Genomic DNA, 26,431 nt, shown 5'->3' on the forward strand with positions numbered 1-26,431 from the left:
GGACTACGTATTGTCACACCACACAATACACTTCACTCATTCAAAGAAAACAGCAAACAAGGATAGCCAGTATAGGGCTATTAAAACCTCAATCAGCATTTTCATTGCCATGTACTTACTTTGCCTTCTTGGCTGCGTCAGCTTCCTCTTCTTGAGCTACAAAGGAAAGAATAAAGACAATAATGAGTCCAATAGAGAAAATAATGTGGTTGTAATAATTAAAATATCATTGTTTGCCCTGTAGAGGCTGCACTGTTCTCTTATGTGTTAACTCATTAGTTCAGGTGCAATAACAACAGTCTGTGCAAAAATCACCACTGTGTGCACTTCATACCATTCTCAGTGCCAGTGATCTGAGCCAGAATCTTGAATGATCTGGACTGGGTGGTGCCGGTGCGTGGGCGCCAGTCCTCTGTGTCCTCCATTATGCGCTTCCTGCTGGCATCAGCATGAGTGGGCACATGGTAAAAATGGATGTCTGTGTCTACGATGTGTTTCCTGGGAACTCTGGAAGGACAGGATGGATGACATCATTTTACATGCTCCCTCTCATAATTGATCAAAGTAGGAGATGAAGGCTGATGTCAGTTCCTAGGAGGTATTGTAACTTATTAAAGTGAAATGTAGAACTAATTTCTCAGGACTCGGTAAAATATTTTATACTCAAACACTGACTACTGTCAGCAGTCATGTTTAGTCAGTTTAGGAGGTTAATTTCAACCAAGGATTTTAAATTAATATGTAGAACATTATTTAACACACAGTCAGTCAGTTAGAGGAATGGTATAAAACAGTTTGATATGCAGACTGTAGGTTACATGAGATGGCGATGTGACACAATAATGATGATAAAATAATCACCTACAATTTGTGCTTATTAGATAAGAAAAGGGGGAAAATTCACACCACAATTTGTTAAATGCATTTGGAGTCTAGGTCTGAATCGATCTGATACCTTGGCGGTGGGGGTTTTCTTGATAACCAATGGACAGAAAAACGGGATAGAAGAAAACAGAAATACACTTAATAGGGAAAAAATAAAACATAGAGAGATAACAGAATAATTTGAAAAGACTTACTTCAAAATACTTTGAGGTCCACTAAAGGGAAGGTAAAGAAGAAGAAGAGGAAGAGATACAAGTACGAAGAGTTAATTAAATTATATAAATGTATTAAAGGAAATGTTAATAAGCAGAGAGAAGAATATAATTGGAGGAAAAACATATGGACACAACTCCCAAATGCATGCAAAACAGAGTCCAAATATCAATGGAGACATTTGATCGCATCAACAGGAGGGCAAACAAACTCCTAACATCCAATACAGGTCAATTCTATTTTCAACCACATGGTGGAGCTGATGATTTGTCTAGATTTCTTTCAAAAGAAAAATTCATTTATAATTTAGATGGTCGGAAAGTAAAAGTATAGAGAGCGTAATAGAATAAAGATGACCATGAAAAGCATGCACATTTGTTTTGATGACTGTGCAGCACATTTATGAATTAACAAGTGCCATTTGTGTGAATGCACGAACGGTAAATGTGTGTATCTGCAATCTTCCATGGCAACAGAGTGATGACAGGCCCGTTACTAATTGGCTGTCAATAAATCAACTCTGAACTCAAATATACACACATACACACAGAGGGGCATTGAAGACTTTTCAGGCACTGCTGTCAATAAATCACCTATAAGTACACACACACAGACACACACACCAACACACTCACCTAGCACACTGAATAGACTGATTTATGAGTGTCTCTCTCAACACATTCTTGTCACAGCAGCAGCTATGTGGGTGTGGGAGTGCTGACAGCTCTATGTGAGCCTGGTCACACACATACAGTTATACTGGAAGTGTCTGACTATATAGACTGTGTGCGTGTGAATATCAATATTTGTGATTTATAGTTGAGCTAAACTGTAACCTCAGCATATTGTATCCCATACAAAAACTTTAATCAATTTTGATTGGATGCGTGCTGCAGTTTTTGCATAATATAAACAGGAAATTAAGCTAATTGAACTATTAAATATTACTATCAGATATCATGTTCTGCAGTAAAATAAGCACATACATGCAGTTGCGATGATTAAGTAGACACACACAGGTACAGAAAGAGTTGGAGGAGTAAAAAGGAAGGAAGGCAGTCAAACACTCATAACCTGACATGCTTCAGAGACTAACTTTGTGACTGGAGGAGGTGCTGAAGTCTGCAAAGCGGAAAAAAGAAGGATTGAAAGGAAGACAGAAAGCCAGAGAACATTGACATACACTTGTCCAAATTCTTGCCATTTTACAGTAAAAACACTGAAAGCTGCCATTCAAAAATCCCCTCTGAAACGAACAACACGGCTCATATACAGCATGCAAACAAGCAAGCAAGATGCAAGGATGGACACACATGCTGTCTCATATGTCACCTCAGCAACAGAAAGAAAGAAATTAATTAACTGATACTGGAAGAAAATAACCAATTGCCAATTCTACAAAGAAGTTAGGGCGAAGTGAACCCCGTATGTTGACGTCTCCTGCGGATGACCAAATTAACAAGCTCTTAAACAGTCACTGGGAATATAAGCAGGATGAAAAAAGGTGAAAGAGGCATAGAGATAGAAATGTTTACATGAAGAAAGCAAGTCTACCTCATACAGAGACATCCAGATCTTGCTTTAATAAAGTACTGTGCTATTAAATGTCATCTGTAATACTTTGGGAAGGCTATGTAACCCAGTGAAATGCAGCTTGTGTGTCTGTGCGTGTGTGTGCAGCTGCTTGGTGTAAGATTATATTGTGCAGATCACTGGTGTCTGCAGAGTCTCACAGAAAGAGAAACCACTTTTGTCAGTGTGTTGCCCGGAGAAAAGAGCACATAGAGAGTATAAACATGAAAATGAACGGAGATATTATGAGTCACAAAAGGAATCTATTCAGTCCTTTTGGTATCTTGAGTGCAGTAAATCAGAAACATCATCATCATCACAACATGTATACCGCCTTGTTTTGAACAAGTGAAGGAAAAACATGATGACGGTGTGTTAGTCTGTGAAGAGACTGTGTAAATCTAAATGGATTCAAGGCTGAAACCTTTATTGACTGACTGATTTGCTACAAGAGCAAAGAGAATGTCACACAGCTCGAGTTGCAGGCTAAATATACACACAACTTAGCCATAGCATCATAGTATAGTTATACTCACTATACCTCTGGAGGAAGGAGAGTTGGGTTGAGACAGAAACAAAGGGGGGGAGGAACATGACGGAGGGAATTATGTAAAGAGAGGCTCTGAGTGAGAAGAGAGATGGGAACAGGCAGCTTGGGTGTGAAGGGAAGTATTAAATATGGTAAATTAGAGAGATAATGGAGAGAATTAGAAAGACAGAAGCAGAGAGGGCAGAGTGCCAGTATTACCTTCGAGTACTAGTAACCACCAATATGTTTTAAATGTGGTGCTCTCTTAAGACACCTGACATCGATTTAAAATATAAAATGAAAGCAAAAAGATAACAAAAATGCACTGGCACACAAAAGTAAGTGGGAGAGTGAGTTGATTTGTTTCATGGCAATAGGTTGTTATGTGCTGATGACAAAGATCCAACCATTGTGACAGGAATTTTGTCCATACACATTTGTAGTAGTTTTAGCTGTAATATTTTCTAAAATGTAATGTAAAGTGTATGTTAAAGTCCTACATTCTAAGATTTTAACCTTGAAAATGTTTTTTTTATGTTTTATTATGTTATATTAACAGGACTTCAAAAATGCCTTTAAAGTCCATCAACTCTCCAGTTTTCCATCACAAGAACGAAGCTATTAAAGGTCTTTCAGTGCAGAATTTCCCTTCTCAAGTTCATACAGCAAACATATCGTACATTCACCGCTTTAGTTTGCTTAGATATCAGTGTTCTCTAACATGACCCGGTATACAAATAACTGACAGTATTTGGTGACATTTTAAAAAATGGCAACCAAAACAAGCTGAGACACTTTTCAGCACTATAATAAACAACACTCATAAACAGAGGCACCATAATTGGGCTTGTCTTGCTAACTCAAACCATGGATCTCAATACTGTGTGCAGTAGAGTACAGTATTGTGCTTCCCTCCTCTGACCAAAACACCAACAGACATGTGAGTCTGATTTAATGATGTGGAAGAACTTTGAAAATCACTTCCAACATTTTAAGATTCCAAGTTGAAGTCTGGCCAGCCTGATCAGCAGCCTGCATGGAATAAACAAACTTTAAAATGGGCTTGGAAAAACACCAACTTTGTAAATCATGACAGAAGTATATTTTTTTGTAAAGTATATACTTGTCCAGCTTAAACAGAAACTAAGTGCGGACTAAAGAAAGAAGAAGAAGTTAACAGTGATCTAAATTTCAATCGTCATTGCGTCTTTTTTTCGAAAGCACCATCCGACAAATGCTGATGGCTACTGCACATACTGGTGTATTTCTAAAATTGTACAAATCCGTTAGATCCAAAAAAATCGCAACTGATCTCATCTCCTATTTATAACATATAACTATAACAGTGAGAAAGTTGAAAGTAGATTCAGAGAATTGAAGCATTTGTTTGATTGGCTGGAGAGAACGCCACTCACCCATTCAACTGCAAAGGCAAGGCTCCACCCTGACTCTCCAATAGGCCCCGCCTCTGCCCCATGGCCACCTCACATGCGTTCTCATTGGAGTAGAGGTTGATCGGTGTGTTATACACTGATGGCTGGGGCGGAACAAGGACAGGGGGGGAGGACGAGGAGGAAGAGGATGGGTAAGAGACAGGAGGTGGAGGAGGAGGAAGAGGAGGACTGTTGCGGTGGAAGGAGGCAGGAGTAAAGGCAGAGGATGGAGATGGTATGAAGGGAGCAAAAGGGGACTGTGAAGGAAGGTATTCGCGCTCTGTTCCGCAGCCCCCGTAAGGTCTGGGGGCTTTGTTGTAAGGGGCGGTTGAGGGGCTGGAGGAGTGAAGGTGGGGATGGGGTGGTGGAGGTGGATGGGTGAGGGCCACTGGTTTTATGATGTCTGATCTGTCATCCTACCGGCATGAGAGAAGAGCATGCAAATACAAACGCAAAAACAAATCATAACACAGCACGCACTATACTGATGCTTCTCAGGTTATTTATGGATATGTGTTTATCCCATAGGCTTTCTACTGTATAAAACCTATGATTTGCCCATATAACAAAGTTTAATTCAATTTAAAAAAGTCAATTAGTTTAGTACCTGTAAATGTGTTCTGATCATTTTCTTGGAAAAAGGAAGCATCAGTATACTTAACTGTCATTTACAATATAAGCAATGTAGTAACATTAGAAAAAACACAACATAAATCAAAACAAATGGGGTTTTCATGCAACAAAACTGTGTGTGTGGCATCGTTTCAGAAGGGTGTAATAACTAAAGAAAAGAACTTAAAGCATGGTACGCCAGGTGAATTGCAGTTTTTCTTTTTATGTTGCCATTAATTCAATGAACTCACAAGTTTCTTCTCTTCCTGTTCTATAGTTAGTCCACAGTTGGGTGATTAAAAAGGGATTATATTATTTTAAATGAACAAAACTTGTATATCCAAATGGCAAAAAAACCAACAACTGCCCAATAAAAATAAAATGACATAAGACCTCAGAATAATACGTTTCTTATACAGTCACAGTGTTTTTGACAACTGGTAATACTTTTTATTAAACTATAAAAAGCATAGATTTAAAATATATCTTAAAATGTATCCATACAGCCAAAATAAAGTTTTTCACCTGACGTGCCTTGCCTTAATCAAACAGCAATATTTCATAATTTTCTTCAATCCATAAACAGACACTCAAGTGTAATTTTCTATTTTTTCAGTCCCATGCTATGTTACAGTACCTTTGGTGCCACGGGGGGAGGTTTAGGAACACTGGAGGCCCTGGAAAGAGAGAAGAAGAAGGGAAAAAGAAAATGCTTGAGTTATGATCACACAACCCCAGTTATTTTTCATTTCAATATTTCCTTAAATAAAATGTCTGAAATGTATTCTTATAATAGATTTAAGTGACTGCTAGCCAACGCCGTGTGGGTAAAATAGCAGGAGCTTTTCAAAGGCATACTCACTGATATTTATAGAGCCATTCAAAACGGTGAAGGCCATGCTGTAAAATGTGTAGATCTTACTGAGGTTGAGAGAAACTGTGGTTATGCTGAATTATGACTAAACCTGAGCTCTCAGCATAGAAATCGACTTGGAGAGGTTTCTGTCATCAGCTGTGACAGAATCCAAGAGTCTCACTGTGTCAGACTATGTAAACTTAAGCTGCTAGGGCTGAAAACTGTGGTCTCTTTCAATGTACGTGTGCTTTTGAAGGCAGCTGTTTTTAGTCTATAAAGGCTTGTATCAATCTGATACTCTTGGTGTTTGATACTCTTGATGCCACATTGAGCAATGAGCTACCCTAAAAGGTCATCTGTGGAACATGCCTCTAACTATCCACACTGTTAAATTTACTCTTAAGTGACAACAGCTAAGCACCTCATCCTAATGTTCATTTTACTGAGATATTTTTTCATCTGTTTACAGTGTTCTTAGTTGATCTGCCTGGTTTAAAATGTTATTGATGCGATAGGACAGGGCTTCATTGAATAAACGTGAACTGAAACAGTTCATTTAAAGCAGCTATGGAGCAATATTTTTGAACACTTAATATAAATCATAATAAGTGTTCAAAAGAGAATTTGTTCAGTGCACGATTGAGCATCATATGAAGGGGAAAACACATGAGTTAACGTAAATTAAAGGTTAAGTAAACTGTGCAGTAACTGAAGACTTGCGAATGTCAGCAGCCCCGAATTCCTTTCAGAGCAGTCCTTCCAGAAACTTCCTGAGGGAGGCTCATGTCCTTCACCTCTGTAAATTTGAACCGACAGCCTTGTAATAGCTAGAAACACATCAGTTTACAGATACAGCTACTCATGTGCTTGGCCTTTTACTCTCCACCTCTCGCACCTCTTCAGTTTTGGTTTGCCAAAAGTGTCACGATATTGCTATTGTGAGCCTTTGATATGAGACGTAAGGATATTAAATTATATTAATACCCAAAGCAAAAAGGCATAAACTTATCCTGACCTTCCACAGGAACAGTTCAGGCAAACAGTCTGAATCCTATTTTTAGAAGTGAGCCTGCCAGGCTGTGTTGTGCCCCCAACAAGCTTTACTGACACAATTCTCTAAGATATGGATGGTTAATTACGGTTATGGTTTGACAATCATAGTAAAGAAGATGGGATTTGTATGCTGTCTTAACAGAAGGTCTTCCTCGAAGGTTCAACCAAAAGCAAAATAACCCTGCTGAGCAACTACTAAAGATTGTCCTAGTATCACTTGAGACAATATGCCTCACCTATTTTTTTTTTTGTCTTATGTATGCCAGCCCTGTGGGTTTCCCTGGACATACTATACTGTCAACAATCCAGGAAGTAACCGATCAGCACAACACCATCGACATCAAAGCTGATCCGAAGACAGCTAGGAAATCGCTTGCACAACCAATGGCTCTGACATGTGTGAGGCACATAAAGTAGGAAGGAGAACACCAGGGTATCAAGTAGGTATTTCAAATACGTCACCGTCATCGCTGTGTGCTGTAGCCTTGATTACACTGCTGCTATAATTGGAAACACCAACATGGAAATGTGTTGGGGTCATATGGTGAGAGGGAGAGAAAAAGACGCCTGCTAGAAAGTCAATGAGAACCAGAGTTTAATTTAATTCAAAAGCTTTCAAACTCGAACTCTGGGGATTTGCACAGTCAAAGGTAATTTTAGGTTTCTAAACAAGCAACTGTTTTGTTAAAATGCCTTTTACGTTCCTGGGACTTGGCGTGACCTTGGGAGAACTCATGAGAGTTAGCCAAGGTTTATCTTCCTGAAACTTAAGTAGCTGTCATTGTCAACTGAGCCTTAGAGAGTGTTTTGAAAGTGTTGCATTGGCTGAATACTGTACGTATTAAAACAGCAGTAACCAAATTTGCTTCTGTTTTCATTTTGAAAATGGCCGAAAATTGAAAACTTCTCACCAGAATGTGGGACATGTGTTGGGCAATGATATCCATTATAGGAGAGGAACAACAGGACCGTATCAAGCACTTTACCACAGGCATGTTTCTCCATAGCTCAAATGTGTGAGGGTTAGAGAGTTAAGTGGATGCAATAAAGACACTGACAGTGTGACAGTGACAAACATAGTATTTTATATGTCTACCTCCTGGGCTGTACATCTACATGTGTGTGTTCTTCTTCTTCTACCAACAGTTTAATTGCATTCAGAGTTTAAGAGCAGCTGGTATACAACATGTCTCTGTTCTCTGTGTAAGCATTTGTAACTCTGCATGTTGCATGTTAACTGTCAGCCTCTACGTGTCTGTGTTTCTTTCACCCGGCTTCATGTTCATGGAAGTTTTACATTAAATAGCGATTGAGACTGTGAGTTTCCCCAGCAGTTCTTTGTGGTGACAGCTATTCTGGTTTTGCTTTGATACTTCACCACATCCGAATGCATGCTGTGGCTACAGCGGTGCTTAAACATCTTTCCATATTTTGTTAAGTACAAGTCATTTATGGTAATATTTCTTTTAGTCTACTTTGAATATTGGTCATGAGGGTTTGCGTGCATATAAAACATTTTGTATGTTTTCTTAGTTTTCTTGGTCTGGTTTGTGATGTTTTCCTAATTAATTATTTTTTGGGAGATACATAAGAAATTACAGAGCTCTGACAGTATGCTTTCATGGGTCGTTACAATTTCTCTGTTCTGTTTCCACTGTGTTTAACAATTTTCTCTTTTGGAATTGGTAGGGAATGAACAAAACAACAAGACATCTTAAAACAAAATAATGCAATCCAGCCTTGCAGTAAATATTGTAAGATGGAAAAATTGTTGAGTTTTAGATATAGCAGTATGTTAATATTTGAGCCCATTTTGTGTCACGTTGAATTGCATTTTATTTAGTTATTTTCTATTATTCTGTGAGTCTCGGTACAACATTTTTATCTTCATCTCCTCATCCGATGTTACTGTATAACGTACTGTATGAACATCATTACAGAAGCCAAGAGCTAAACTGTTCTATAAAATGTACAACTTTCTTGTCAAATCTTTCCAACAGCATATTCTCTTTTAATGTGCCACCATATATTACCTTCATGCTGCCTTGAATATCTTTACAGATTTTCCTACATTTATGCATTACAGTAAATAGATCTGTCACAAAGATCAGGATGCCATCTCTTCTTTATCTCCTCTCAAATCATCCATGTCCTCGCGGCTGTTCTGTGTTCTCAGTTGTGCATTTATGTTTAATCTCTCCGGTCTATTCTTACCCGAGTGAGATCATTGACCGATGTTTCCAGGGCTGTGCCCCGACACGGCATCAGCTTCACCAGCAAGCAACCAGCCATACTGAATCAATGAGAGATTGGGGTGTGATTTTATGTCTAAAAGGGAGTGGTGGTCAAGATGCAGAAGTGGCTTAGGTGGAGGTGAAACTGACTGGGATCTGTTAGTAACACCAATAGAAACCGAACACACTATGCAATACAAACACAAATACACACATTCAAGCGCTACATGTCTGAATGAATTTTACAAGTGGAAGTGATTCTGTCACATAATGCCTTTGTGTGTGTGTGTGTGTGTGTGTGTGTGTGTGTGTGTGTGTGTGTGTGTGTGTGTGTGTGTGTGACCTCTCATAAAGTGAGTGTTTTTGTAATTTTTGTTTACTCAAACACACTAGAGGAACAGCTACACACACATCATTGCATTTCAGCAAAAAGCAGCTCTTTAATGAAGTGTGCTGCCATTTGGATGACAGAATCATTAAAAGTAGTGGGCGGACAAAGGCCAGTTGACATACACCCGCACAAATACACACACACACACATGCACACACACACACACACACACACACACTCACACACAATAATGTATTATGCAGGGTGTGGTGACAGTGATTTCAGGCATGACGGGTTGGCCCAGGAAATGTTACTGGGGTAGTGCAATAACACAGACTAAAAGGGCCAGTTTATACACTCTGCAGCATCTGCACCTGCAAATAAGCTTCACACAATCACACACACACACACACACACACACACACACACACACACACACACACACACACACACACACACACACACACACACACACACACACACACACACACACACACACACACACACCCGCAGACACACAGTATATGTGTCCTGGTCTATTTTTAGATCAACTGCCTTGGACATTTGAATATTATATGTGTGAAAAATGTGAACTTGATCGGCCCAGTTATAGATGGTATGATTGATTCTCTGTGGTCCTGTTCGCCTCAAAACCAGTCTGGTTTCTTATGAGCCGCGATCTTATCTTAGATTTGCACCTAATTTGTCTTGGTGAGACATTTTTTGGCAGCTCTTGCATGTTTTTGTGGTAACTTTTACATTCCTGACTAGTACAGAAGGGAATGATGTTATCCAACTAAAAGCCAATATTAAAGAAATAAATTGAACTTTTGAAAAATCTGGTGTTCCTTTAATGTGTCATGTTTTAAATAATTCAAACGTACCTCTGTTCTCTTTTTCTCCTCCCCTCTCCTTAACTGTAAGTAATCAGGACAAATTAGCGACGAAGAATATTGTGCAGAAGAAACAAAATGAAACTGTGAGATGACAAAATGTTGGTAACGTCTTTGCATCCATATGTGCGTTAATGATGCAACTTCAATAAGATCAAACTTACATTTTCTTTCCCAAGGAACATGATTCACAGAGGGGGAGACACTTAGTCTCTCTCTGTGTAAATCAGAGACTTTAGCAGCTTGGTAATTTATGTACGGACACAACTGTGCCTCAGGACCATTAGCTTGAAATATGGCTTTAACATTGTTTTTTCAGTTCTAACCAAAAAAAAAAATGTTGTCCCTGTTTCTTTTTCTCTTCTCACCTCATTTTTTTCTTTTTCATTCTATCACTACACCGTTCCATCCTCCTCTGTTGTGTTTTAATTATCTCACTCTCCTCTTCTTACTTACTCCCTCCTGCCTTTCATTGCCCCTTTTTTTGTCTTTCCTGGGAATGAGGTCACTGTTTTTTAAACAAAAGTGATAATGATTATTGGAACAAAGCCCTCTAAAATGTATGCAGTCGTCATTCCCGAAGGTGGGACACACACTCTGTCCATCTATTTATTTCTTTTTCTGTGCCTTATTAGGAAAAAGGGGAAAGAGTGGGCCGGTTTGGTTTCAGGGTTTTTTGTAATTTTACCTTAAACTGAAGCAGACAGACCAACGTGACCAGGACGGAATGCCAGGGCACCAAGTAAGAACAGAGTGACTGGCAGAATTATTGCCACGTGTGGTTCATTTGGGTGTCAGCAGTAAGTGTGTGTGTGTGTGTGTGTGTGTGTGTGTGTGTGTGTGTGTGTGTGTGTGTAGTGGTAATGGGTTACAAAGAGAGAAATACAGATGATGAGTGAACAAAGACTTGATACTTCTCGATTTAAAAAGCTGGTGTGCTGGTTTGATTAAATCCAAAAACAACCGTGTTATTTATCTGCTATTTCAAGACCAGTGTGTGAGTTTATCTGGAAATGCACTTTAAATAGATCTGAAAGCTGAGTCTGTCTGTCTTTATCAGTCCGCACACTGGGCAAGACCATATGAGACAGGGGTCATCCACAGATCACAAGTATTGTAGGTCTGTGTGAGCTCCATGCCCATGTCTATTTATCTGTGCGTGCATGTGTGTGTGTGTGTGTGATCCTCCCCGTTCCTTATCCGCAACCTCCCTCCAAGGAGCCTCGCCAGGCCAGCTGAGCATGACATCCCATGAGATCCTAAAAGACATTTTGACACTGACCAGACCAAAGGAACGAGATATGTTAAAACTAGAGCGGTTTCACTAGAAAAACATTAGTCAGTTAAATCAATATAAAATTTAAAGTACGTCTGAAGAATCGCAGTAACAGACAGAGGAGAGAATTTCAGCTATCAACAATTGTGTTTCTCCTCAAAGGCAAGCTGCACAAATAGGTAACATTCATTTTTGTTGTGATGTTTGTGCTTATTTATTCTCAGCCACAGATCAATATGGCTAGACAAAAAGCTTGAGGGTATGAATTCTCACTGGTTTTCATGAAAGAGGCTCTCACTGATGGAACGTTTGTATTCAATACAGACTTGACTTGACCTAGAATCAAGCTTTTTCACATTCAGGTCAGGATCTATGGGAGGTTTTAAGATAGTTACTCTCTGTGTACATAAAACACATTTTATATAACTTTCGTTTAGCTAACTCTGCGAATGTTTATGAACATAATCTGGAGATTTCATAACAATTACACAGAATGTCCTTTCTTGAATTGTAGAGGCAATGAACTAACTAAAATCCCTAAACATGAAGTATAGTTTCCTGTGGTAACAAAGCAACAAACATTTTATTGTAGCTCACTTTCTAACAAAAACACACAGCAGTGGGCCAGTACCCTAAGGAGTTTTAAAAGCAGACCATGAGAGGAAACAGGCACATTAGGTTAAACCCCACCAGGGCTGGAGAAAGGAGGCAATGTCTCCAACAGCCTGCAGGTCAACAGTACTGCATCTAAAACCCCTACAGAGTTCAGGAGCAAAGGGGGGAAGCGCCTCTATAACTAATACTCACTCACTTCAGTTTTCTCCTGACCAAATATAGGTTGTAAAATAAAATTTATTGGGTGAAAATGGTTAAAGTGTGAGAAGAAGAGTGTAAAAATAAAAATATTGGGCACAGGAACTGGGATATATTGCTGCTACACACATTTTACTGGGTTTGGATATGAAGTCCATTAAACAGTAAATAGAAAGGGTGGAGAAGACATATTTGCGACAAAAAAGCTGTAAAATCTTGTATAATCTTATATAATGTATGGACATTTTTACGACACCAAAGAAGAGTTACTGTTGCAAAGCATACTACAACCAGTGGCACACCAAATTTCACATAATTTAAGGTAATAAAACAGATTAACAATGTAGGTACTTTTACAGCATGCAATTCTTCTTAGATGTTTTCCAAAGATCATAAAAGTAATTTTATGTAACATTATAATTCATGGAAAAATACATCTTTTAAAGGCAGAGGACAGATGTTTTCTTTTTATGTGAAACAACAACGCAAGTGTTCAACTGTTTATGTGTCTATAGGAGTAAGTGAGTGCCTGCACCATCTCTGGAGTCACGTGGCAGTAAAACAGTAGATGGGAGGACTGGAGTCCAATGTTGTCTGTTGAAATCTAATTTAAACTTTTACAGCTTTGTTTCACAGCAGACTGACCAAGAAGTAAAAACTGTACATATAAACAAGGAGCTTGCATGGAGGCGTTAAGAAGGACACATAAGCACAGGGACAGGACGGACACAAACACACACTGGCAAGCAGTCACACACCAAATACCGAAACACCCATGTATTCCCACATTATTTTTCTTGCAACAAAACCTAGCATGCATCATTTTCACTCATTGTTAATGACTCTTGACCTGAAAATGCCCTGCCATACCTCCGTGAACACTTCGGGCAACTCCCACACCGAACATTGCCATCATCGTTTAAAAGATTTAAAGTGTAATTGAATAAACTAATGACTCCATGGACTGTAGCTGGAGTGTAGCCAGCCTGTTTGCGAAAGACCTACTAGAGATTTCCACACTGCAAACACACATACCTGAGCTTTCTTTCTCACTGCAACTGACTGACAAACACACTATGACAATCTTGACCAGAACCATACAACCAGAGAAGCAGAGAAACACCAGACTGATCCCCAGAGCAAATCTGGGTTTATCAAAGTCATGTCAGTGCTGTCAAAGTTATTTAAAGTCCATCCTTAACTGCGTTGCTGAAATTATACAGCACAGGTTTAACCCAACACAAATAAATCCCTTGTGTGATTTCATGAGACTCAGATGAAGATTGCATTGTTTCAAGAGTGGGTCCTCGACAGAAGGATTTTAGGAATCTCTGCCTTAGAGGCAAACTCAGTGCCTGTTGGGGCTCCGTAAGGGAAACCAACAGTTCAAGGGGGCCCAAACTGGACTAGGACATCCACATAATTGTAGGGGGGCCCAAATGGGATAAATTAAAGTAGAGATTCAAGATTAACTTGCCTTTAGTCCTGCGTTTTGTAAGATCTATCCCACATAGTATGGTCTCAAATTATGTACTTATGTACTTACTACATCCACACTGTGTGGATTCAGCAGAAAAACAGTGGAATAATGACGAGTACAAAACTATCTAAAATGTATATTTAATATGAATGAGAGAGGGGGAAAGTGAGTTTTATTGTCTTATAATTTTACTGCTGTCTACTTTACAGTTTCTTTTTTCTCTCTCTTTGGCAGCTCACAGGAAGCAAAACAGGACAAAACACAATACATCAAACAGAAGAAAGATAGACAGACTAAATAGACAGGGGTCCAGCTGGGTCCAGCACTCAGCACTGAGACAGCCTGCCCATCAGTATGATCCACAGCTGGACTAGGAAGTGTTTTCCATATTCAACATCTGGCCTTAGGTCTGTTGAGAGGGTTATGGATATCAATGTGCGTCAGTATCACTCAGAGAAATTCACTCACACAGAGGCACAGAGATTTACTGACCTATTTTTATTTTTCCTTAATATTTTTTTCATCTTATTTCAGAATCAAAAATAACACACAAGCACACACACACACAGTTGCTCTCAGAGTATCACTGAGAGTCACATGTCTTATAAACTTAGGCGACAGTGATACGACAGCAATCGTAAAATGGACCTGGCTCTGACACTGAACGAATACCTGAATTATTTCTGCTTCTTTTTTTCCACAATAAAATCACAGTGTTTTCAACAGATGAGCTTGAAGGGGGTAATGGTGGAAAAGGGATAGAGCGGGATAAGAGTGGACGAGGTACACACTAAAAGAAAAATAACACACAGATACATCTGTCTGTCCTAAAAAGACAGACAGATGTGTTCAAACCCACACATGCTCCTTAGGATAACACATCTGTCTGAGTTGAACATGGTGTCATCTGATTATGTAATTAAATCAAGGACAAAATAAACACATAGTGAGTTATTTGGCTGAATTTAGAAATATCCCGGCCAATCTGAACTGATAACATAGTAGACTTAAATTTTAACTGCGAGGGAAGATAGCAAACTGTGTCTGGGACATAAATGTATTGTGTTTCAAAACATGTTGATTACAATTTATTATAGAGTCATTTGTAACTATAATTAGAAGTTTATTTTATTTGGAACAAAACTGCTGAGTGTACAGTTTATCTTCTGACTGCGCCTTACACCCTGAAACTCATTTATAGCAATTACTCAGAGCTTATGAAATGTAGCTTCTTGTTTTTCCCTTCTAATCAGTCCAGATGATTCTTCACACTGTTCCAGCTGCCCGTTTGGGTATCATTCAACAATGCTGGCTGGCCTTAAGATGAGTGCTCTTGGCTTACACTAAGATATGTTTGGCAAATAGCAGAAAAGAATTAAAAAAGCAGAGACGGATGATCTTAACACAGTGTTCCTGGCCTCAGGATATCAGTGGGCTACCTTCGCAGACCCTTAATGTTCATTGGATTTGTATTTTCTTTGGCAAAAACAACATACTAGCAAAAGACAGGCAGTAACAGGTGTGTCTAGCTATAGCTGCATTCTCTTGGTGTTATGATATCACTGGTGAATACTACAAGCCTAGCCAAAGATGATGGCCATCAGTTTTAGATGATCTTTGGCAAATACTACAGACCAGTGAAAGACAGAGACAGGTGAGCCCAGTTTAGCACTCTTGGCTTTGGAACATCTTTGGCAAATATCAGAGCCAAGTAAGTGACAATGGCAGCTGTGCAGAAGAGCACAGAGGATTTGCAAAGGGCTGTGACTTTCTGCAGCTACAGTTCAAGTCTCACAAATTATAACCGATCAAGCCAATACTGTACTGTACTGTACTGTACTGTACTGGTAGTAGTTTTATTAGGCTTTTTTTGTGCAAAATAATACAACCGACAATAACCGCAGCCATACTTAAGTTTAGAGATATACTGTCCACGGCGTCTAGTTTGACAGTGGTCAGCGCAAACAAAGAAATAAGGTGGGGATACTGTATATAAATATAATATAAAGAAATATAAAGACATATAAACTATAGATATCATGAGCTTTAATTTTAGTCAAACACAACAGTAGTTAGATTTCTAAAGTCTGAGTTCATGTTGAGGTCCATCCATCTGATCAAGGACAGGGTTTACAGTAATATCTTCTGTCTGCGCTTTAAGCTGCCTATATGGGTTAAAGTGTGGACCATGAATCTTTGCTGTTTGCTTTCTTTTTTATTAGGGATGGCACAATACCACTTTGTCATGTCCGATACTGATATCAATGCCGCAACCTTGAGTATCTGCCAATACCGATACCAATTTGATACCTTTATCATCTCATTAACAACGAAGCTGTCAATAATACATTTGTATGGGTTGCTTAACCTAACCATATAAATAACATCATGCTCAAACTGTAAAACTAATATTCTACTCCCACAAAGGAAGAAATAGGTAGCCCAAAGTTTAGTTAGGCCTTTACGTAATAGTTTAGGCTAATGGATTGTATCAGATTATACTTTTTTTCCCCTCTGATATCTGATCCAGTGATTTTGTCCAGTATCACACCAATACTGATACTGAGTGTCAGATTGGCACATCCCTAATTGCTATACCTTGCAACACATAAGTCATGTACTAAGAGGAGATTCCTCTACCACCTGACTTAAGAGGTGGTAGGTGCTTTTATAGCTCTTGGACTGACCGTACCAGTTGAAAATCATTTAACTAGAATCAGTCATGTCAGCAAAAGTTCTTAATGTTTTATAACCAGGTTTCTTGTTAACTGTAGTGAAATATTTAGCTCTATGTGCCCCTTCATGGAAACTTGCCTTTCCTAGCTGAAACACTTCAGCAGGGCAAATGTTTGCCAGTGTAGTTGCATTAACCGAGGTATTTCTGTAAAAGCATGGTCTCTCAAGTCTTTTGTAAATAGGGAATCCAATTATCTCTCTCCTTCAAAGCCAAGCTCCTTCAAACACGATGTTCTTGTTACACACGGATCAGTTCCAAGTAAGCATGCCGTCCATTCTGGGTTTTATTTCAAAGTGTAGGCCAAAAACTGGCAATAGATCATTGAGTATAAGTTTTGCCTATAAACAGGTAACTGATAAAAAACTGCATACATCAAATGACCACTTATGTAACTGTTGCTTTCTCATATTATACATGATAAGCGGGCATTAGTTATATGTGTGCACACAGACCATTTCAGATTTAATTGAGAGGATAATTAAATTACAAACAACAAATCTACAACAGGACAGATTTGTGTCAATTTGTGAATTTACATCTAAACAATGAAAATGACATAAGCCTCTGTGGTAGAAGTGACCAGTGGCCATGCAAATACTGTATATCAGAGGTGTACTCTGCAGCAGCAGGCTAAGGTAAACACACATCTTTGTTGGGCATGTGGCTGTGCACAGGCTTCAGCATTTGCACGTACAAACCTGGGATCTCGATGACTCTATTAAGAGAACATACTGTAAACAAAATGAAAAAGTATACCCAAACCCTACACAGACTTCCCTTACCCAACCCCTTGCCCAAGTATCCAGAGCCAACTTCCAGACTCAAAATAACTCAAGCAGCTGCCATGAGATCTGTGCATATGTTTGTGTGTGTGTGTGTGTGTGTGTGTGTGTGTGTGTGTGTGTGTGTGTGTGCATGTCTTTGTTAGAAACATTGAGGTGTACCATACCTCTTGTGAAAAATATTTCCACTGTTGTTCTCTATCTTGCTTTGCATGTACTGTAAAAAAAACCTCCTTGCTGACCATTGTGTGTGTTTGTGCATGTGGAGGGGGATCTGTAATTCAGTGCCACCACAGCAAAACAACACCACCACAGCGTTTCAGTTCACCATTACCGCACCCGCACAAGAGATCTAAGATCTGATTGTGTTTATCCATGACTTATTATGGCCTGTCCTTGTGGCTTTCAACATGAGACGCCACTATTATAAATGTGACGACTCCACCATTGAGACATTCAGTCACAAAGAATATGCTTGTCAAACACTGTAATTATCCTGTTTGAGGTCCTTTCAACGGGGTGAGATCTCTACTCTGATAAAGAGAAGTGGAACCAATTAACTCAGTACTACACAAAAGCTGCTTCAAAACCTTTCTTCTTTGCGTGATAGCTTGTTTATTCAAATCATGCATTCACTTGCAGTGTACTGTGATGTGCCTACGTATATGCGGGTGAGTGCATCAGGTCAACTGTTTTTCAGTTTGTACCTCTTAACTCCTTCAAACACATCAAGACCTTGAGACTCTGCCGTTACTAGTGAAAAACACTCAAACACACACATGCACACAGCCCCATTAAATAGTCAAATGGGCTTCGAAAAGACTTTACTGTGGGGAATAAAGCATTTAGCCAGACACTGGCAGTTAAAGTGCATAACAGTGAAATACAAAGGTGGTTTTGTTGAGGCACGAGATGATTGGTTGAAATGAACAGTTTAATACTTTGGTGTACCTCTAAAGAGAATAATTACATTGCTGAAGAGGCTAATTTAAGTGTTGAGATGTTGTGATTACACTATACTAGTGGGACTGCTTCAGGACAAAGTCATCAGCATGGAGGAAACATCCTTCTGTATTTGTAATTCCTCAGAAATGTCTAAATGATAAGCCTGTTGTGCTGTTGCTTCACTTCAATCCCTTAAACTTTGCTTCAATTCTAATCACATTCTTCTCCCTATTTCTTTCCTGTTGCTCCATTCTTTGTCCCTACTTCCCTGTACACCTTCTTTCTACCAATCTTTCATCATCTTTTCAACAACACCCCTTCCAGTCTATAGAAAACACGCCTCTGATCAGTTTCTCTACCCATAACCGACCTTGTTCCTCTACCCTCATCCTGCTCTGTTGACCCATTCCTGACAAACTCTCCCATTGCAATCCTGTATCCTTGTAATTACAATAATATCCTACAGTTTTTTCCCAAGTATGTTTGATGTGTTTTGATGATGGGAAATGTAATTGGCGCCTGAATTATGTTCTGTTTTTGTGGAAAAGTGCTACAATACTGCATGCCAGTCAGTGGGAATTGGTTGGGGTGAATATTGAATGACTGAAAGTAAGCCATGGAGACTGGTGACGTCTTTGTGTGGTTAGGTTTATGCAACAACAACACTTTCACAAAGATGGTACGGTTAGATTAAAAGTAAAAAAAGCATAACATTTTTTATCAAGTTCAAGTTAGTAGCCACAAGCACACATTGTAGAAAATCTGACATTTTAGCTATAATGTATGGTCAGAATCAACATTTATGTTAACAGGTATGTTAATTATTAATGTTTATTATTTGTTAATAAAAAATGTAATGGGTATCGGCATTAGGTTTCCTAAAAAACACTGTTTGCTTTGCTGTTGCAGGTTAGTCACATATAAACATAATTTCTAGGAAACAGGGTTGTCTATTGTCATCCATTTGTTTTTGCTTGCTAGAAAGACTGAAGAGGTTCAATGGAATGTACTAAAACCTTACCAACCAGCCTTTTGACAGTGTATTTGTGTGTATACATTGTGGGTGTGTGCGCTATGAACACATGTGCTACACATATGTCTGATATCTCGCTTGTAGTGAAATAGTCTGTCTAGCTAACAAGATATTAGTTGTTTTTCTAGGTCTCATCAAACCGAATTCAGTTTGACAATGAAGTTAAAAACGGAAAAAAACCTTCACTGAAAAACGAAATTCCCAGAAACTTGACTGCATTTTTTCCACAGCTGTGCATCAGTATTCACAGTAAAACTTTATGGATATATATGAATCTAAACATGGAGCAGTGATGTTTTAACATTCTCGTATGGTGCCGTCAAGCAGGGTGATCCATGGTTTACTGAAACTGCAGATGGCAACCAATTTGATCAAAAACCGTCGACCTTGGAGAATCCATCTCCATCATTGTTTATGTGTCTCTCTTTCAACTCTTTGCCATGCTGTTACTTCAGTTTGCCTCCCTCGACTTCTTTTAGCTTTTTCCATCCTCCCTTCTATCCTGTTCCTGCTTCTTTCAGTATTTAAACCTCACGCTCTTAGCAGGAGAGCCACATACACACACAGACACTGTTTGACGGAAAGCCATCGAGCCTCCGAAGGTCACAAACCGAAAGTTTGTGTTTTGAGAGCTATTATTAACGGAACAATACAGAGTGCATTCCTGGACAGAAGAAAAACTCAGGAAAAGATTTAAATGTTAAGTAAAACAACAAATAACAAGTCATGTCACCATTACTATTTATTCCCCTACTGCTTTCCCAGTTATGCAGGAGATAAATAAATCACCCTCAATGCAACTTATTTTACAGATACAGTCAATAAAAAGAGGCTGATTTAACTCAATCACTGTTATGTGTTACTGATCATACTGATCTTTGGAAGCCTACACAATCTCTCACTCAGTCATTCAGTCTCACTGTGATAAAGTGACAGACTTACAACCGTGTAATTCAATTTACACACTACATTGCCAGACACTTGCTGCTGTAGTCGAATATAGATCAGCCCTATATGCTGAGATGTAGGAGTGAAACTCACACAAATCATGAACAATTTGTCTGTGCACTCTGAATATACAATGGTAATCCGGAGACTACGTGAAGCAGATGGAAACTATTAAAACTGTGAAGCACTTTTGTAATCTTTGTAGGTTTAAAAAAAGATCAATAAAAGAATAAAAAGGGATTATTCCTGGATGAAATGAGCTGATAAAAACAGCCTTTGATGTATTTGAGATCCAAAACCTGCGTCAAAAACCTACATCAAAAAATCTGAAATGAAAATGAGTCACAGAAAATCAAAGACATCTTAAATGTGCTGCTCCTCAAAGTGAATTTTTTGTTTGTTTTTAGTAATGCACGGATCTCCTGTGTGCTCACTTGAACTTTGAAACCTGTCCTTACACTGATTAGAACTGGCTGATCTGAGCTGGAATAAATGGAACAACAACAAACATGTTCATGTTGTTTTGGCACCTGTTACCTGTAATTTCAGTGCTGCTTGCTTTACTGTAATATGTTTCCACTGTAGAAATAAAGAAAGCCTCACAGACAGCTAAATTAATGTTGGTGCGTGATGATTACTCCAGTAACCATGGCATTTGCATTCATGCATATACCTGGCTTTACTTCTCAGTTAATAAATCGCTGCTCTGTTCCAGGTTTTTTTTTTTTTACTGGATGGAGAGGTGGGTCAGTGCCAGGATAATTTGGCCCTCTTTACATCTGCCATGTCATCCTAAAAATAATTGTAGCCGGGACAAATTCAGCTCCATGTCAGTTTAAATTTTTCAAGAAGCAACTTTATTTTACAGCTTTTCCTTTTCTTGTCCTTCACACATCTGCTGACCATCTCTTCTCTCTATCACCCCTTTATTTGGAAAAGAAATAACAACCTGTCTCCTTTTAAAGTACACACATGCAGACACCACATGCATTGTTAACATTTCTCTGTATCTTCTCACTGTTATCATTCCTTAAGCTATGTGACCCAGTGGCAAACCCAATCAAAATGTGCAGGCAGAAAGGAAAAATGAAAAGAGAAGCAAGTGACGCCTATAAAAACTAACAGAAACAAGGGACTAGATTGGTTCTTTCCATTACGCATGTAAACCCATTAAATCCCAGATGTTGACCAAGGCTTGACACTCTTTGGATATACAGTATGTCTAACTCATAGTGCCAATGAATGCCAAGCAACAAATAGAAAGAAGCCTTGAAAGTCTGATCTTATTTTTTATTATAAATGCAGTCTGGAGAAGGCGTAGGGATTACTGTCAATCTTCTGTACCCCAAAGCATCCCAGTAAAGCAGAAGCTGGAGCCAGCTGTCCCCAGCGTGGCTGCCTGGTCACACAGCCTTAATAATATAATACTGCCACTTAATGAAACAAGCCGTTCCATGTGTTTCCAATAGGGCATGAATCAACCCTTCAAGGGCTGATGTCCACCACAAAAGAGCGATGCAGAACAGATAATCCTTTAACTGGTCTCCAAAACAAGCGCTCCCTTACATGTGATTTGTTCAGTTACACCGGCACTTGGCAGATCTTTTGGTGTCTTAATGAAGTAATTGGAAACAAAAGTCTATGACAGTTACAAAGCTAGCTCTGGTCGTCACTGCAGTTGAAAAACATTAACAATGAAAAGATTACGGAAGAATATTTTGACACCTTGAGAAATACACTTATTCCCTTTCTTGTCAAGACTTGATCGAGGACAAGATCAAGATTTACCATTAGCTAAAAAAATCCACCTACCAGCACCTTTAAAGCACACTAAACAATATATTATATCACATTTATTTAATCTGTACCAACAAAAACAAACTGTGGTATAATCTGGGTTTTATGCTGGGCTATTTCTTGGCTAGGTACAGTGACTTCCTGAAGAGCAGCAGATTCATTTTGTACCTTTGGACAGAGACAGTCTAGCTGTTTCCCCCAGTTTTCATAAAATGTTAAACTAACCACCTAAAGTTGTAGTGATATCAATCCTCTCACCTAACGCCTACTGAGAAAGCAATTAAGCATATTTCCCAAACTGTCAAACTATTCCTTTGAGAGAAGATGTGACAGTCATAATAATGGCTGGCCGGTTTTGGTTATGTGAAGAGTCTTACAAAGAGCCGCGCTCACATCAGCCTCTTTCACTCTATAACAAGCCTTAGATGAAGCACAGAAATGTTGAATCTATTAGTCGCCTCATCCAAGTTTTAATGCAGCTTTAGGGAGACAAACTATATAAGCAGATGCAGAGTGTGGAAGTATTGTTCCACTAAACCACGAGCCAGGACTTCACAATACAAACTGCACTTGCCCTAATCTGTTTAAAACTAATTATTGTAAAAATCAATCAGTAAGAAACCTTTTGTGATGTTTTATTAATATGCCGAGGCAGGCTGTGCTGTGTAATTGAAATAGCTTAAAGGTATGAATCAAATGAGTGCTACTGTTCCCTGCAAAAACAATCTTAGTTTCAGTGCTGGTTGTATATCTTCCACATCGTTGTCAGCAATACTTGTTGACCTTCTTCAGTGTAAAAATCATCCATCAGAATATGAACTCCCACTTTGATAGATATATCATCCATTGATGACCTTCAGCCAAGTGCTAAGACCTGCTTCACGCATCATAAAAAACTGTTTGATCATGGGTATCTCTTTCACAGGAACCCTCACACTGACCTTGAGTTACTATAAGCCCTGTGGTATTACAGCATGTGTTCTCTTCCAGTCGACCAAAAGCAAACATCTTCAGTCTGTCATCATTTGGACTCAAATTAGAGGACATGCACAGTTAGCCTCAAATGAGGGGAGGGCTGATAGAAAGATGAAAAGTCATCGACGGAGGACAGAATGTGAAATCCAGACACACGTATGGGCAGACACAACAAAACATACAGAAAGAAAAGGACGTGTTTTATTACTTCAGTCGACTCTGATTTCATGTATAGCAAAATCAGTTAATTTTACCTGTGTGTGTGCTGTATACTGTAAATCTGCTCCTTCTTTCATGATCTCAAATCCAAAAGGACAAGTATAGGAGCCCTGAACATCTCTCAGTATTTAAGTAAAAACACACACATGCCTACAAGTGCTGCCAAAGACCCAGACAATTCAAACCACATGAGAACCAACACACACACACACACACACACACACACACACACACACACGCACACACACATACACACACAGTAACGCAACTGCTTGTGATAAATCAGCTCCACTGTACAACAGAATTCCACCAAATATTGAGGAGTGGGCCTTGGGGAAGAGGGGGTGGTCCGCATGTGTGATGCTCTTGCTGTGATTTCAGTTATTCCTCTGTTCTTCAGGGAATGGGAGATCAGGCAGAACTAATGGTGTTGTGGTGCGTTAGAGCTAAGATTAACTCCTGCAACAACAGTGAACATCTGCCTGTATGCGGCATGTCTGGGGTTGAAAGGGGAAGCATAGACTTTAAATCTGATGCAGAGATGGGTTGTTTGGGAATGTCTGAAAGGGAGTGTATGGATCCGGCGTTGTCATGGAGACAAATGGCTTCCCGTTCATGTTCACACGCTAAATCATTGTAAAGTGAAGTGGCTTGGTTTCGGATTTATAACTACACATATGTGTGTGCTCATGGCTTACTTCTGCAGGGTGAGGCTGAGGTTTCCAGTGCAGCTCTTGATCTTGTTCTGGGCCTCCAGGTGGTTCATGCCATCTGTGGAGATGCCGTCAATAGACAGAACCATGTCTCCAACGGCAATACCACCTTTAGCGGCCTTCCCACCATCTGTCAGCTGCGGAAACACAAAAAACCACAAACAGCTTAAATGATCTACGTAACCAGCAGCATTACAGTCAGGATTATTGAGCAGGAGGGTGGGTCAAGGTGATGTCGGAAGTACACATTAACTCTGTATTTATCACAGGATTTATGGATCCATTCCATTACAGAAGCATTTGGACAAAGCTAATGACAGACCTGGTCCTCCACCACATGATGGAGGGTCTACTGTATGTTCACTGATGCGTGTCGAATAGCAGGAGCCTTCATCTTTGAGTTACCTTTGTTTCTTCTTTATGACATGCTATCGTACTGGGCTTACAGCTTGTTAGAGAAAAAAGAAAAGTTCAAAAGGTCTCTTAACCACAGCATGTGAGAAAAAAGATCACAGCCATAATGCAATCCTTGTGTCCAGATTCTCCACTACTGTATGTACCCATTTCTTATTGGGTGAATGTTTAATGACATTAACACAAAGAAACTGATGTTTCTTTAATTCACATACATGCATTGTAAATGTATCAGAAAGGCAAATGGCTGAATGAATATAACATTTCTAATGAATTTCTGGTTGCATAAACATTGAAGATTATATATATAAACGTTGACACATAGCAATGTTAATGCGGGACCTTTAATTTAGAGTTTGGAGGCAGATTCCAACACTAAGAGGTTGGTGTTTTGTAATGTCTGCTTCTGTAAGCAAAAACATAAAATTAAGCTTATCTTGACACACACTTACTACTATTGCTACTATAAAGATCAAGTAAAGTGAATCTAGTCGCAGTAAAAAGCAATTACGCCATTATTTTCCGTGCAAAACGCAGTTAAAAAGGTGACAAATAGCTAATGGGACGCTACGTGGTGTAGACACATACCAGTTTTATTAGCTTTGAGGAAGCAGCAATTACAAGCCAGACATCTCGTAGTTTGCATGCATCATAAAATATGCATACACTCAATTTCTCTTGTCTCTGGTTTTCAGTGTCTTCCATGATGTTTGAGGTATGCTTTAAATATCTGCATCTAAACAAAGTTTAATTGTTCCACTTCCACTCTTGGGGAAGCTGGTTAATTTGAAACAGATTCAAGCTCCACAAAAGAACTCATGTTGAACAGAAGTGCTGGTATTTAATACAAACCCCATGGTTCAACATGGCTTCAACGTGCACAAATGCTGTACTGTATCAATTCTTCAATATATAATTATAACGATGCTGGGGGAACAACTGTAACATTTTCCACACACATAACTGCTGGTGTTGTCCATCAATTTGTGAGCAATGCTGAACATATTTTGTAAACAAGTGTTGGAGAACAGTTGCGAGGCAACTAAGCACTTAACAGTCACACCAGTGGGCAATAGTCCATGCCAAAATAAAACCTAATTAGATTAAATGTGCAATTATATGCTATATTTTTGTGTTGAAAATAGCCCTGTTTCTTTCTTGTTAACGTTAACGTCTGTGTTATCTACTTATAATACGGTTATACAGGTGAGACTAATTATTTCAAAGGTCCAGTGTGTAACATTTAGGAGGATCTATTGGCAGAAATGGAATATAATATTCATACTTGTGTATAATCGCCTGAAAATAAATCTTTTGGTGTTTTTGTTACCTTATAATGATAATAATTTTATCTACAGAAGGAGTGGATCAATAATTTTAAACCACAATGTTTTAGTATCCATAATAACGTTTCAGCATATTGTAATAAGTGGTCAGAGGGAAAATTAGACTTCTGCACCTCCTCTTTGCTCTATTTTAGGCTTTATATAATCTATCCCTTGACGGGGGATTTTAGCCAATTACAGGTCAATAAGATAGTTGATAACTGAGCATCATTCATCAAATACCAAAGCTTTGGGCCGACCCAATCAGCTATCTTTCTCCAGTATCACTTTATGCACCTTTAATTCCTGCATAAATATCATATAAGGAGACTTTGTTTGTTTCTGACTGACATGAAATACTGT

General features: G+C 39.0%; 1 protein-coding gene across 5 annotated transcripts in view; it reads right to left on the minus strand.

Annotated features, from left to right (window-relative positions):
- Window positions 1-26,431, minus strand: part of pdlim5a (PDZ and LIM domain 5a) — a 66,199-nt gene that overhangs the window by 19,820 nt on the left and 19,948 nt on the right. For 2 of the 5 annotated variants that reach the window (XM_051421631.1, XM_051421630.1), the window contains exons 3-7: window positions 24,315-24,466; window positions 5,882-5,921; window positions 4,615-5,048; window positions 335-507; window positions 120-156 (exon numbers count right to left, since the gene is read on the minus strand). In XM_051421631.1, the coding sequence (XP_051277591.1) occupies window positions 120-156; window positions 335-507; window positions 4,615-5,048; window positions 5,882-5,921; window positions 24,315-24,466 (836 nt within the window). Of the gene's footprint in view, window positions 1-119; window positions 157-334; window positions 508-955; window positions 974-1,079; window positions 1,101-2,194; window positions 2,221-4,614; window positions 5,049-5,881; window positions 5,922-24,314; window positions 24,467-26,431 lie in introns of all 5 variants that reach the window. The other 3 variants (XM_051421633.1, XM_051421634.1, XM_051421632.1) reach the window with 3 other exon arrangements.

Source organism: Dicentrarchus labrax, unplaced genomic scaffold, assembly GCF_905237075.1.
Source record: "Dicentrarchus labrax unplaced genomic scaffold, dlabrax2021, whole genome shotgun sequence".
Lineage (NCBI taxonomy): Eukaryota > Metazoa > Chordata > Actinopteri > Moronidae > Dicentrarchus > Dicentrarchus labrax.